The 13,113-nt window shown below is 46.8% G+C and overlaps 1 protein-coding gene and 2 non-coding genes across 4 annotated transcripts in view; all 3 read left to right on the top strand.

The window, feature by feature from the left end:
• Positions 1–1,547: 1,547 nt before the first annotated feature.
• The window catches only part of TCP1 (t-complex 1), a 29,617-nt gene continuing 18,051 nt past the window's right edge, over positions 1,548–13,113 (top strand). Inside the window, exons 1-3 of one of the 2 annotated variants that reach the window (XM_073673386.1) lie at positions 1,551–1,789; positions 4,335–4,420; positions 8,508–8,636. In XM_073673386.1, the coding sequence (XP_073529487.1) occupies positions 1,726–1,789; positions 4,335–4,420; positions 8,508–8,636 (279 nt within the window). In that variant the 5' untranslated portion in view covers positions 1,551–1,725. Of the gene's footprint in view, positions 1,790–4,334; positions 4,421–8,507; positions 8,637–13,113 lie in introns of both variants that reach the window. The other variant, XM_073673387.1, reaches the window with a different exon arrangement.
• LOC141260660 (small nucleolar RNA SNORA29) lies at positions 7,764–7,897 on the top strand. Its single transcript, XR_012319386.1, has one exon. It is a non-coding gene; the product is annotated as a small nucleolar RNA SNORA29 (small nucleolar RNA).
• LOC141260659 (small nucleolar RNA SNORA29) lies at positions 9,819–9,952 on the top strand. The gene has a single exon (XR_012319385.1). It is a non-coding gene; the product is annotated as a small nucleolar RNA SNORA29 (small nucleolar RNA).

Here is a 13,113-nt window from a genome sequence, read left to right as displayed (position 1 = left end):
CACATTCCCCACTTTTCCCTCCGATTTCTACACTACGTCAGATGAAGAAAAAAGCGACATAGTGCCGCCCGGCACCCACCTATCCTGGGCCCCTATGTATCACCCACCCATCCTGGGCCCCTATGTATCTCCCACCGATCCTGGGCCCCTATGTATCCCCCCCATCCTGGGTCCCTATATACCCCCCCATCCTGTGTCCCTATATACCCCCCCCTGTGTATCCCCACCCCATCCTGGGTCCCTTTGTATCCCCCCCATCCTGGGTCCCTATATACCCCCCCATCCTGTGCCCCTATGTATCCCCCCCATCCTGTGCCCCTATATACCCTCCATCCTGTGTCCCTATATACCTCCCCCCCATCCTGTGCCCCTATGCATCCCCCTGCATACTGGGTCCCTATATACCACCCCTCCATCATGGGTCTCTATGTCACCCCCCCCCCCCGGTCCCTATATATCTGCACCCCTCCTGTGCCCCTATGTATCCCCCACCCATCCTGGGTCCCTATGTATCCCCCTGCATCCTAGATACGTATGTCCACTACCCTGCCCATTCACTTAGGAAAGAAAAATCTTCTCCCCTTCCTGTGCTCCCCCGGCGACGTCTTCATATCAGCGTGGTCTTTACCATGGCCGCCAATCTATCAGTGGCCGCGCGCCTATGTCGGTGTGCAGCGCATAGCAGTGACATTTAAAGGCTGCTGGCCCGGAGGCCATTTGATATCACTGCTATGTGCCGCACACTGGCGTCAGCGCCCCGCACATAGCAGTGACCGCCGGCCTATCCGCTGACACACGCGGCCTTCAAATGGCCGGCGGCCTGTAAACGTCATTGCTATGTGGCACATGATGGCAGCACGTGGTGCACAGCAGTGACATTCCCGGCGGCCATCATGACAATGGCTGTATGCACCATGCTGACACGCGGTCTCTGATAGCTCTGTGGTCACCGGATGGCCCACACTATATCTGGCAGAGAAGTTGGGCCACTTGAGGTTCGCCCGATGTCCCGGCCGGCCAGTCCAGTGCTGCTTACTATGTGATGCACAAGGGTCTGCAGAGCCCCCAAAATATGGGACAGTACATGTATGGAGAATAACTTCTGCCCAGTGAATCTCCGCGGAAAAATGGTGCGAACAGGCGACTTAGCACAGTGCCTGCTCCGCTCCACCGGCCACTCACAATGGCACTTGATGCTGCAGCCACCTTGGCTTCTATTCATACGATCTACATGTGCGTTATCTAATGTTCACTTCCCCGGGTTCGGCAGGAATAGAGAAAACTGCATTCCATGGGCTCAGTTGTAGAACTACACCTCCCAGCGTGCCCTGACCACTACTTGTGTATGACAGGCACAGAGCAGTGAGCACTGCAGTCAGTGCGCGCTCCCGGGATGGGGGAGGGGAAACGAGCCATGCTGAGGTGACGGGGCCGCGCACTGCCGCCCCACACTAGAACATTCTCTGTCCGGCGAGCTGGCGCCGCCCCCCTGCGGTCACACCCATATGCCGGCGACGCTAGGACGCACGTAACCCATTCGCTGCTGACTACGGCGCCCAGCCATGCTCCCACTGACTTGCACATCTTTGTCTGGTAGTGAAGGGGTGTGTGGGCGGAGTCACGTGGCTGAGCCGCAAAGGAGTCTACCCAGCGTGCTTTGCGGCCCAGCGGCGGTTGGAGAGCACGTTGTAGCCGGTGTGTGGTAGACTGTAAGGACAGCGGAAGATGGAGGGCCCGCTAGCCGTGTTCGGGGAGCGCAGCACCGGAGAAGTCGTCAGGAGCCAGAATGGTAGATATGAGTGTATGACCGGGCTCCACAATGGAGGGAGGCCGCACGGAGCCTCGTACCCCGGCTGTGTCCGGCCTCCGGCGATGACTGCGCCCCGTCAGTGTGGCGGTATCCCGGCTGTGTAATCCCAGCACAGGCCGGAGCGCGGGGCCCTGCTGTGTGAGGCCATGAGCCTGCGGCCGGATACTGGCGATGTCGGGGGCAGCGTAATGTGCACACAAAGACCCTGATTTCAGGATGTCACTTACTGGGCTGCCAACTGTAGTTTTGATAAGATCATTGTTACATCAGCAGCAGATTATCATTAGTAAACCTGCAGCCAGGTAATCCAACTGTACCCCCATCACTTTCTGCCTATGCACAGTGTACACAGAAAGCTGTCACTCAGTGGTGGGGACGAGGTTATACACCACTCAGAGAACTGGTAGATCTGCAGCAGAGAAAACATCGCTGGAATCTGGGTCTCTGTCCCTACATTATGCTGTAAAAACCCGGTGACAGATTCCCTTTAAAGATGACCTATTCATACATTTTCTCAGAATGATGGTGACGCTGAAGATCTGGATAAAATGTCTTATTTATAATTTATTTCTCACCTCTGTTGCATATTGTCTCATCAGCTATATGCTAATATCTGATATAACCCAAGGGGCGATAGCAGTGATCCTTCTCGGGGTGGTTACTGTTTCCCCTGCATGATACTGACCAATCAGAAGCAGGAGGCCTTGTGTGGGTGAAAAAAAAAAAAAAATAACCACCCCCAGGATATGTCTGACCTTGTAACGTCTGTCTGCGGTCTGTGTGCTCTGCATAGTCCCAGGTATCAGGGGAATAATGCGCCAGGACATGGCAGAGATGTAGAGAGGTGTTTGTACTTCTGCCATGTATAATGTAAATCTCATGTGCCACTACTTGCCGGCTCAGCACTTAGGGGCTGTGCACATGTTAAGGATTTGCTGTGTTTTGTCACAAAACAGAAGGATTTCCTAGTACCAGGAAACTGAATGAGTCTCATGCACACGTTCCTTATTTTTTCCTTGCAGATTTCATATCTGCATCATGTCAATTCTTTTCAGCATTTTTCACCTGTAATGACTGGGGGAAAAAAGAGCATCAAAAACATATGTTTTTTATTCTGCGTTTTCCCTGTCATCTTCAGAATTTGCAGCAAACACTTTACGCGTGCACATACTGTACAGCGTCTGCTGGGAGCTAACAGGGAGATGCTCAGTCGGTCAACTTTCGGATAACAATGTCGCGGCTACAACCGCTCATTTGTAATTTAGGAAAAATGGAGTACACCAGCAGCCAGGCATGATTTTCTATGAAACCCTCTGCTGTTGTGTAGTTTAAAGGTCCAGCCAGGGCCCATAGCCAGAAATTAGACTAGTCCAGCTCCGCCCCCTGCTGTCTGTTCCCATTGCAGCTGGGGTGTGATTGACAGGTCTCTTCCATAGTGACAGACATGCAGCAGTAATGAGAAGATGAATGGGGCGTAGCTGGATGAGTCTAGTCTCCATTTATGGTCCCTGACTTTATCTGTAAAGTAAATGTCTGAGCATATCAGAGAAAAATATACCTGGTTGCAATCGTGTGCTCTGGCTCATGCTGACCACGGCTTGGGCAGCATGAATCAATGACAGATTCCTTTTAAAGTGCCACAATTTACCTTTTTCCAGGTTTGCATCCAGTGTAACAAACTGGATCTACTGGTCACTACACAGTGCTGGGGCCAGAACAATTGTAATGTCTTAAAAGGAACCTGTCAGAGGTTTTTACAGCATAACCTACAGCCCCCATCTTTCAGCTCCATGTTACAGTATTTTATAATGCTGCACATATGACTCAAATTCACCTTGCAAGGCAAAAAACCCCCTTTTACTATACTTGCATACGGGACGGTCTGGTCCTATGGGCATCGTTGGTCTTGGTCCTGTGCCGCCTCTCTTCTTGTGATGTTTTCCTTCTGTGCTTTGTGTGGATGACGCGTCCTATGTGATCCTCAATGTTCCCCCTCAAGAACAGCGACTTCCATCTGACCGAACCACCACGTAGGTGAGTATAATAAAAAGTTTTTTGTTTTGTTTTTTTGCCCTCCAGGTTGAATTGGAGTCATGTGCAGCATTATAGAATGCCTTTATATTAGGGCTGAATGGTGGTGGCCGTAGGTTATATTGGGAAAAAACTGAGAGGTTCCCTTTAAGAGAGCAAGTGGATGATCAAAAAGACACATGTAAACCATGCTGGAATACAGACCAGCAACAGTAAAGTGGAGTCTGCTTTACACATTGTCATCTGCCCTATGGTGAGAATTGGTAGGCATAGAGGGTTAACATCCATCCCCAGCAGCAGCCTCATTCCAGGCAGTTACTACAGTTGTCTTGACTGTGTTCACACTGACAGTAGAGAACGATGTATCTTCTGATGGGGTGATTATCTCTTTGGTGTCCTTGCTGTGTTATAGGTTATGAAAGCAGTATGTATTAATGATTTGTATTCTATATTATGGAGGCAGCTTTCCCTATTCTGTAATTCTTTCTTTCAGTGATGGCAGCAGCATCCATTGCGAATATTGTGAAAAGCTCACTCGGTCCTGTTGGCCTGGATAAGATGTTAGTGGATGATATTGGGGTAAGTACACAACTTGATTATGAAACGCATTACCCTATGTATAGGCTTACCTTTAGAACACCATATTACATAGACGTACAGGGAATCTGTCACCAGGTTTTTGCCACCTAATCTGTGAGCAACATAATGTAAAGATGATTCTAGGGATGGCACTTACTGGGCTGCTTGCTGTAGTTTTTATAAAATCAGTTTTATCAGCAGGTGGTTTTACTAGAGGACTAGTAAACCTGTTGCCATGTAGTCCATATTCATGAGCTCTGTATTACCCCACCCTTACCAGTGATTGGCAGATTTCTGCCTGTGCACAGTGTACACAGAAAGCTGCCAATGAGTGGTGTGGACGGGGTCATACAGAGCTCAGCATTCAGAGAACTGGTATATCTACAGCGCAGAGAACAGAGAGTATCAAAACTGCAGCAAGCAGCCTAGCAAATGACGCCTTGCTTGAATTGGGATATCTGCCCTTACGCTATGATGTTTTCAGTTGGAGTAACAAAAACCTGGTGACAGCTTGATTCCACCCCTAAAGCTATATGTGCATGTAGCTTTTTCAAAGACAGGACCAGCAATACCTTTACATGGCGAGTCCAATTCTCCATCACTGAGAAATCGGCGTTTGATTTGATATGCAAATGAGGCTTGAGGACTATGGTAGATCTCAAGCCTCTGTCACTCCAGCTCCATGTCCTTTACCTGAAGTCGCAGAGCTCGGAGGCCAGCAGGTGGGGAATAGAGCTGTAGTGACAGACTTCAGATCTACAGCTCATTTGCATATCCATTTAAACACTGATTTCTCCATGACAGAGGAACGGCCATGTAAAGGTATTGTTGGACTTGTCTTTGAAAGAGTTTCATGAGCATATAAATAGTTTGTGGGATGAAGGCCTGCTAACGGATTTCTTTTAAGTTCTGTATAATTTCTGATCCTGATTTACGGGTTGTCTGTAGATTGCGTCTGCACAGGCCTGTAGATTTCATTAATGGAAGTATTCTCTCAATACCAGGCACTTTACAGCTACGCTATATAGAAAAACAAACTCAGTGGTGCAGCACAAAGCATTGTAGTATACAGTCAGCTAACCCCTTAATGACCAGTGCCGTACATGTACAGAACTTGTTGGCAGAGGATGAATGGAGAGGGCTCAGGAGCGGAGTCTGCTCCTTTCCCGGCAGATAATGGCTGTTACTCAGCCGTCATCTACCTCTAACATTTGCGAGTGGAGCAGAGCTACACCTGCAGCTGGTAACCTGTTAAATACTGCTGTCATTCCCTGACAGTGGCATTAAAGGGGTTGTCCGCTACTTGGGCAACCCCTTCTCAATCAGCTCATTTTCCCTTGTAATATAACAACACTTATACTCGCCTGCGATGTCGGCATCAGCTGTCCTGGGGCTCACGTGACCTGATTTTGTTAGGTGAACCCTATGCCCAATCCTCGCCGGCTTCACTGTCCCCACCTCCGGAGAAATCCGACATCAAGAGGAAGTCAGAGTTGCGGCTTGCCGCTTACTTCCTCTTGATGTCTGATACATTTGAAGGCTGGGACAGTGAATCCGTCGATGATTGGGGTCAGGGATCGTGTGACATAACAATTACCCGGGAGAGCCAGTGCCGACACCGCTAGAACAACTCTTGCACTGGAGAGGAGTATGAGTATTGTTGTTTCATGGGTGTAAACGTGCTGATTGAGAAGGGGTTGTCTGAGTAGTGGACAACCCCTTTAATAGTGCGCTTCCCCAATGGCACACTGTTCTAACTGCTTATCAGCACCCCTTTGACAGTCACTGGGTGACAATGGGTTACCATAATGGCTGGGGATTTGCTAAAGATCCCTTTGCCTGTCATGGCAACACGCCTACTCCTATGAACGCCAAATTCTGCCTGGTGTTTATAAGAGACTGAAATTTGGGCTATATACAGCAGTACTGTGGTATAGTACAAGTGATCGGATGATCACAGGTTCAAGTCCACTCGGGACTAACAAATACAATAAAAAGTGGGGAAAAAATTTTCAAAGATGTATATTAAAAAAAAAAACATTTAACATAGATCTTAACAAAATATAAAAAATACAGGTACGTGGTATCACTTTGTCCATAAAAATCTGGTCTATCAAAATATAACATTAAGGCTGTGTGCCCACGTAGCGTTTTTCAAGCGTATATGCTGCGGAATTTCCGCAGCGTAAACGCTTGAAAAACGCATGTATATCCGCACCCCATGGTCCCCAATGGCATTCCGCAATGTCAATGCCCATGCTGCGGTCAAAAATCCGCAGCATGTTCATTAATTTTGCGGAAGCGCAGCGGAATCAATGTGCGGATGGTACCCAAGTCTGGATGAGAGGAGACTCTCATCTAGACCTGGGTACCAAAGAACCTGTAAAAAAAAAAAGAATAAAATAAAGTTTATACTTATCTTCTGATGTTTTCCCTCCGTCGCGCTGTTGTCTGAAGGACCTGCCACGTCATTGAGTCATGTGACCCACCACATGACTCAATGACGTCACCGCAGGTCCTGCACACAACAGCGTGAGTCGCTCAAGCCTCCGGACGGGGCAGAGAATGCATCGGAAGGTGAGTATAAAGTTTATTTTTTTATTTTTTACCATTCTGAACAAGTTGTCAAGCACTTTTCCAAGTGATGCTTGGAGAAGCGCTTGATAACCCGCATGCGGAAATGCATGCAAAGACGCCTCACAAACGCTTCTACCTGGCGGGAAAACCGCATGTAATATCCGCGTGCGATTTTCCCGCCAGGGAGAAGCGTAAAAAATATGCTTCAGGTCCGCAACGTGGGCACATAGCCTAACTCGATTAGTAAACGTTGTAAAGAGAAAAAAATGCCATAATTGTTTGTTTGTTTTTGTTTTTTTTAATCACCACAGCTCCTCCAAAAATGCAATAAGCTATCAAAATGTTGAATCCACCCCAAAATAGTAGCAATAAAAATATCCATAAAAATTTCACCACTTAAATAAAAACTATGCAATTTTGATATTGACGTAGTTGTACTCTCCAGGAGAATCACATTTCCAGGTCATTTTTACTGCCCAATGACTGCTAAACGGTTAAAGAAGGAACAAGGTTGGACGTTCTCCCATCCACAGGATAGGGGATAACTTCCTAATCCCCTCCAGTCCTGAGATCTGGGCTCTGCAGACACTTGTGTGAATTAAGCAAAGGTTAAATCCTGTACTTGGCTATTTCTGGCAGTCTCATAAGAGAACAAAATCTGAGGCATGAGCTGCATGCTACTTTATTTCTGCACTAAATTGCAGAGTTTTAAACCTAATCATTCCCTATAAAAAGAGTAAGATGATTGTATTATACCTGTGTAATAACCCCCATTTTAGTACCACTTCCTCTGTTGTCAGAATAAGTGGCTATGCTAATGGGGAACAGCAACCTCTGCTATCGTCTGAAGGGGAAAGTGTCTCTTGCCTTCTCCTATATGAAATAGCAGGACATTTCTCATTGCTCTTTGCATAAGGTCTCCTTCACATGTCAGTATAAAACACGTACGTGGAAAACCGGTACCGCTGTCATCAGTTTTTACCATCAGTTTATCAGTGTTTTTACAGTATGGATAAATAAATTACAAAGCTTCTCCTATACTTTGCAATGTTCAACATTGACAGTACATGGATGTGCGTATTTTTCACGGACCCATAGACTTGTATTGGCCATTATCTGTGCTGCTGGGGCGGAAAAAACAGACGTGTGTGTGTGTATGTATGTTTTGCACCAACACACTGTCTGTAAAAAAACGGACATGTACAAAGCACCACAGGTTATAATGGTTACGTGTGGTATGTGAATAAAACCGGGCACCGGACGTACTGTACACACGGACGTGTGAAGTGGGCCTGACAAATGGTTTTCTAAACAGCTGATACAGAACGGACACTTGTTCCACGTGTTTTTGCTGCAGTTGTTTTTTTGGAAATGTATATTTCACTGTCTTAAAAGAAACACCGCAACAAACTGCAGAAAAACTAATGTTGCACTTAATTTTTGTAAACCAAAAAGTAATTATTTTGTCATTAGAGGTTAATCCAATCTGATAGTTGTTTCTTCATTCCAGGATGTTACCATTACAAATGATGGTGCAACGATACTAAAGCTGCTAGAAGTAGAACATCCTGCTGCTAAAGTCCTTTGTGAACTTGCTGATCTGCAAGACAATGAAGTTGGAGATGGGACAACCTCAGTTGTAGGTTTTAGTCTTTCTGAATTTTTGTATGCATTTAAATGGGAAGTGGTTGCTTCAGATTTGTCAAAGGGAACGAGCACCAGTACTTGGTTCAGTGATTGAAAGGCTCCTCCTCTGTCACACTTTGTGTTTCCTGCCTTATTTTGTCATTCTCAGATGGAACGGACACAGAATTAAAGAATACCCATCATCTGTAAGTGGTTGCTCATTTCATGTAACAGACTGATGTCCTTAATGCCAGATTATAGGACCTGAATTTATAGCAAAGGTTGGGTCTGAATATCTGGGTTGTTGTATTCTGGTATGCAGAGTGGGATCTTTCTACCCTCTGCGGCCCGATGGTTTGTCATTAACATTAGAAAATGATGTGGTAATGCTGGTCTAGTTCCGAGTGCTTTCACTGTGAAGGCAGCCATAGAGGATTGTGGGATACTTCTCTACGTGTCGGGGTCCCACAACACTGGAAGTTCAGACCCGACTTTTGCTGGAAAGTTGGGTACTTCAGTCTAGCAATAGAGTCCCCTCTTAGCATTTTGGTTAGTACATTAATCTGTCTGTGGCTGCCCACTGCTTTCTTAAAGGGCTGCCGCAGGCATGTGAACGCGCTGTCAATTTGTAGCATTGGATGTATTTTCTCACTTTTGCAGGATACAGAGTAGTGTTTGTCAACTCGAGTTCCTAAACACCCTCAACTGGTTATATTTTAGCCCATTTGACTAGCGGGCTGTTAAAAGGACTGTTGGTCTTCACTGAGGCCCGATAAATCAAGACTATCAATCTTCACATGAGGTGCAGTGCTAGGATCCTGACTCATTAAGAGGTGAATCGGGCAAAGTGGCTGGCGCCTTGCCACACATCTTTCTCCAGTCCTTGCTGGATTAAGATGTGTGGCGTCGCAAGCGCCAGTGCTAGTTTTCTGCCCTGCTCCAGTCCTGCCCGCTTTGTCGGAGTTGAGCGACCATGGGATAAGAACGGCAAGAGTCACAACATTTTATTGCAGCATTGAGTTGCACTCAAATTTTGTCATTTTTGTTTTTCCTAAACTTTTTACACCAGAATCCTGGTGTAAAAGCTTTGATGAATTGGACCTTGTGTGTCTATAGGTGCCATAAATCGAGTTTGGTGAAACATGGGTGACTTCACATCTTATTGGTCAGATGCTTATATTAGATCTGTGTAATAACCCCCATTTTAGTACCACTTCTTCCTTTCTAAGAATAAGTGGCTATGCTAATGGGGAAGAGCAACATCTGCTATCGTCTGAAGGGGAATGTGTGTCTTGCCTTCTCCTATATGAAGTAGCAGAACATTTCTTTTTGCAGTTGGGACCTCTGAATGGCATCTTGGTTTCCAACTGCTACTGTTGTTTGACCATACTGGTAGCATTGTGTGAATGTTATGCCTCACACTTTATAGGTTTTTGATAACGTAAGATTTAATTAGTAGTGATGAGCGAGCATGCTCGCCACTGCTCGGTACTTAGCCCGAGCATCTCAGTACTCAAGATGCTCGGAGCTCGCCGAGTACTTGCGCGATGCTCGGGCGGGAGCTCGGGTCCCCGTCCTTCATGTTTGGCGCTATTTAGAGCACCAATCATTCAGGGATTGTCTGCCACTCACTGTAATGCCCAAATCGATGGGAACAGTGCTCACAGTAAAACATGAAAAGCCAGCAATTCAGCAGCGGCATACACTGGTACCTGACAATTTAGAACAGAAAGAATAGAGCATCACACATAGATTAGATAGAAACATGTCAGTCACATATATAATAAGTACAGTGACAGTGGTTACTGTACTTGTCATTTAGTATTAAAATAAAGGATTTATTTAAAAAAAAATATTGGTGTGGGGTTCCCCGTAATTTTAGTCTCTAGCGGAGGTTAAGCAGTCGGCTGGGGCAGATGTTTGAAGCCTGGGAAGGGGGTAATACCCACGGAGCTTCCCAGGCTACTAATATCAGCCCCCCAGCTGAATACCTAGCCTTTACTAGCTATTAAAATGGGGGACCCAAAAAAAAGACGTCGGGTCCCCCTATTTTAAAAGCTAGCAAAGGCTAGGCAGATAGCTGGGGGCTGATATTAATAGTCCAGGAAGGGTGCCATGAATATTGGCCCCCTCCCAGGCTAGAAACACCAGCCGTCAGCCGCCCCAGAAATGGCGCAACCATAGGTTGCGCCAATTCTGGCACTTAGCCTCGCTCTTCCCACTGCCCTGTAGCGGTGGCAGTGGGGTAATAGGGCTGGGGTTGATGTCAGCTTATAATGCCAGCTGACATCAAGCCCAGGTTAGTAATGGAGAGGCGTCTATAAGACACCCCCATTACTAACCCCATAGTGAAAGTTAAAAAAAAAAAAACACACCCAGAATAAAGTCCTTTAATTGAAATAAAGACACAATTGTTTAAAGTTCTAAATTTAAACTCTTCTTACCGTCACGCCCATTCCAGCTGAAGCCAACGATCTCCTGCAATAACAGTAAAATAATAAACCAACCTCATCCTTACCTTTCCATGGTTCCCAGGACGGCTCCAGCACTGCTACATTGACATGACAGGTTGGATCGCAGCAGAACGCTTCCATCCAGCTTGCCGTGCCGCAGACACTGAGAAGCTCCTCAGTGTCTGGCTGTGACGGCATCCAGATGAGCCGAGTTCATGTCCATTGAACTCAGCTCACCTCACCTCATGCACGTCACTGACGGCGTGGGAGAATTCTCCTGCTCAAGCGGTGCCGGCAAATGACGTCACCGCTTGAGCAGGAGAATTCTCCCAAGCTGGGATGGCATTGAGATGGCAGGCTGGATGGTAGCAGAACCCTGCCATCCAGCATGCCATCCTTCAGAGACACTGAGGAGCGCAAGCATGCTTGCGCTCTGCAGTGTCTCTGAAGGATGGCAGCTTTCAGCTACCATCCAGCCTGCCATCTCAATGCCGTCCCAGCGTGGGAGAATTCTTGGAGGGCACTAGTGCGTTCTAAGTGCCCTGCTATGTTTTTCATGCACCCTCCTATGTACCCTGCCTGTCCGCCTATATATTCTGCCTACCTGACGTTTAATTGAGCACTGTTCCCGTCGATTTGGGCAATTTTTGACCTTCTGCAGACCGCCGGGGGGACCACCAGAAAAATGCTCGAGTTTCCCATAGACTTACATTGGGCTCGTTGCTCGAGCACCCGAGTATTCCAATGTGCTCGACCCGAGCATCGAGCACCCGAGCATTTTAGTGCTCGCTCATCACTATTAATTAGGTCAGAAACTGGTTAATATAATTCTTATGGGCTTTATACCCTGCGCTACATAAGTAAATCACTAAGTGTATTATGCAAGTGATCAAATGATTGCATGTACAAGTCTCCCTGGAGGACTAATAAATGTTATGGAAATTACATATTATCACTGGAACTGTTACAGCTTTTTCAATTAAGCTATAGGTCCCGAACAGTAAACACGGGTTGAGAAAAATTCTCAAAACTTTAATATACTTAATATTGCTGTTTAAATAGGTAGTCAATAACTTGACTATTTCAATATTGATCACTTCTTCTTCTGATAGGTCATCCATAGGAGATTAGTGGGGGTCCGACAACCTGTTAGATAATGTTAAGTGTGTGGAGTCAGAACGTCATGGCTGTGTACACTCTTTAGTAGCGTCAGGGCTGTAGTTCTTCAGTGTACAGAGCCGTGCTGTCCTGCTCCGCACCGTATGCACCCTGCTGGCACGGTGGGGTGTCAGGTGTCTGACTTCCACCATTTTGACATTGATGACCAATCCTTTGGATGGGTCATCAGTATCAAAGTAGTGCAAAACCTAATTTGGCTCAGATCTATTAACTGTTATGCAACATATTTTTCCCAGACTGCCAATGTGTTTACCTCCCTAAATGTAAAAGTCAGGCTGTGTGCCCACGTAGCGTTTTTCAAGCGTTTATGCTGCGGAATTTCCGCAGCGTAAACTCTTGTGAAACGCTAGGTAATCCGCACCCCATGGTCCCCAAGGGGATTCCGCATGTTCTATGCACATGCTGCGGATTTTTCCGCAGCGTTTATGCTGCGTACAAAAATCCGCAGCATGTCATTTAATTTTGCGGAAGTGCAGCGGAACTCCCGCCATTGACTTGCATTGAGACGCACAGAAACCGCGACTGTACATTTTTACAAGCGGCTTCTATGCGTCTCAATGTGCGGATGGTACCCAGTTCTGGAGGAGAGGAGACTCTCATCCAGACCTGGGTACCATTGTACCTGTAAAAAAGAATAAAATAACAAAGTTTATACTCACCTGTCCGGCGTCTTCTCTCTGAATGCCAGCAGCGCTGAAGGACCTTCGGTGACGTCACAGTCATGTGACCGCAGGCCCTTCACCACTCTGTCTCGCGATATGCCGGCAGCCGGGAACCAGCCAGGAAGCAGCGCTGCAGCCACGCCGGGGCCTCGGGGGTGAGTATAGCTTTATTTGTTTTAATTTTTACGGTTCACAC

Source organism: Phyllobates terribilis, unplaced genomic scaffold (genome assembly GCF_046119375.1).
Source record: "Phyllobates terribilis strain yellow unplaced genomic scaffold, ASM4611937v1 Scaffold_3__8_contigs__length_932513732, whole genome shotgun sequence".
NCBI classification, from domain to species: Eukaryota; Metazoa; Chordata; class Amphibia; order Anura; family Dendrobatidae; genus Phyllobates; species Phyllobates terribilis.
This window is presented reverse-complemented; position numbering and strand designations above follow the sequence as displayed.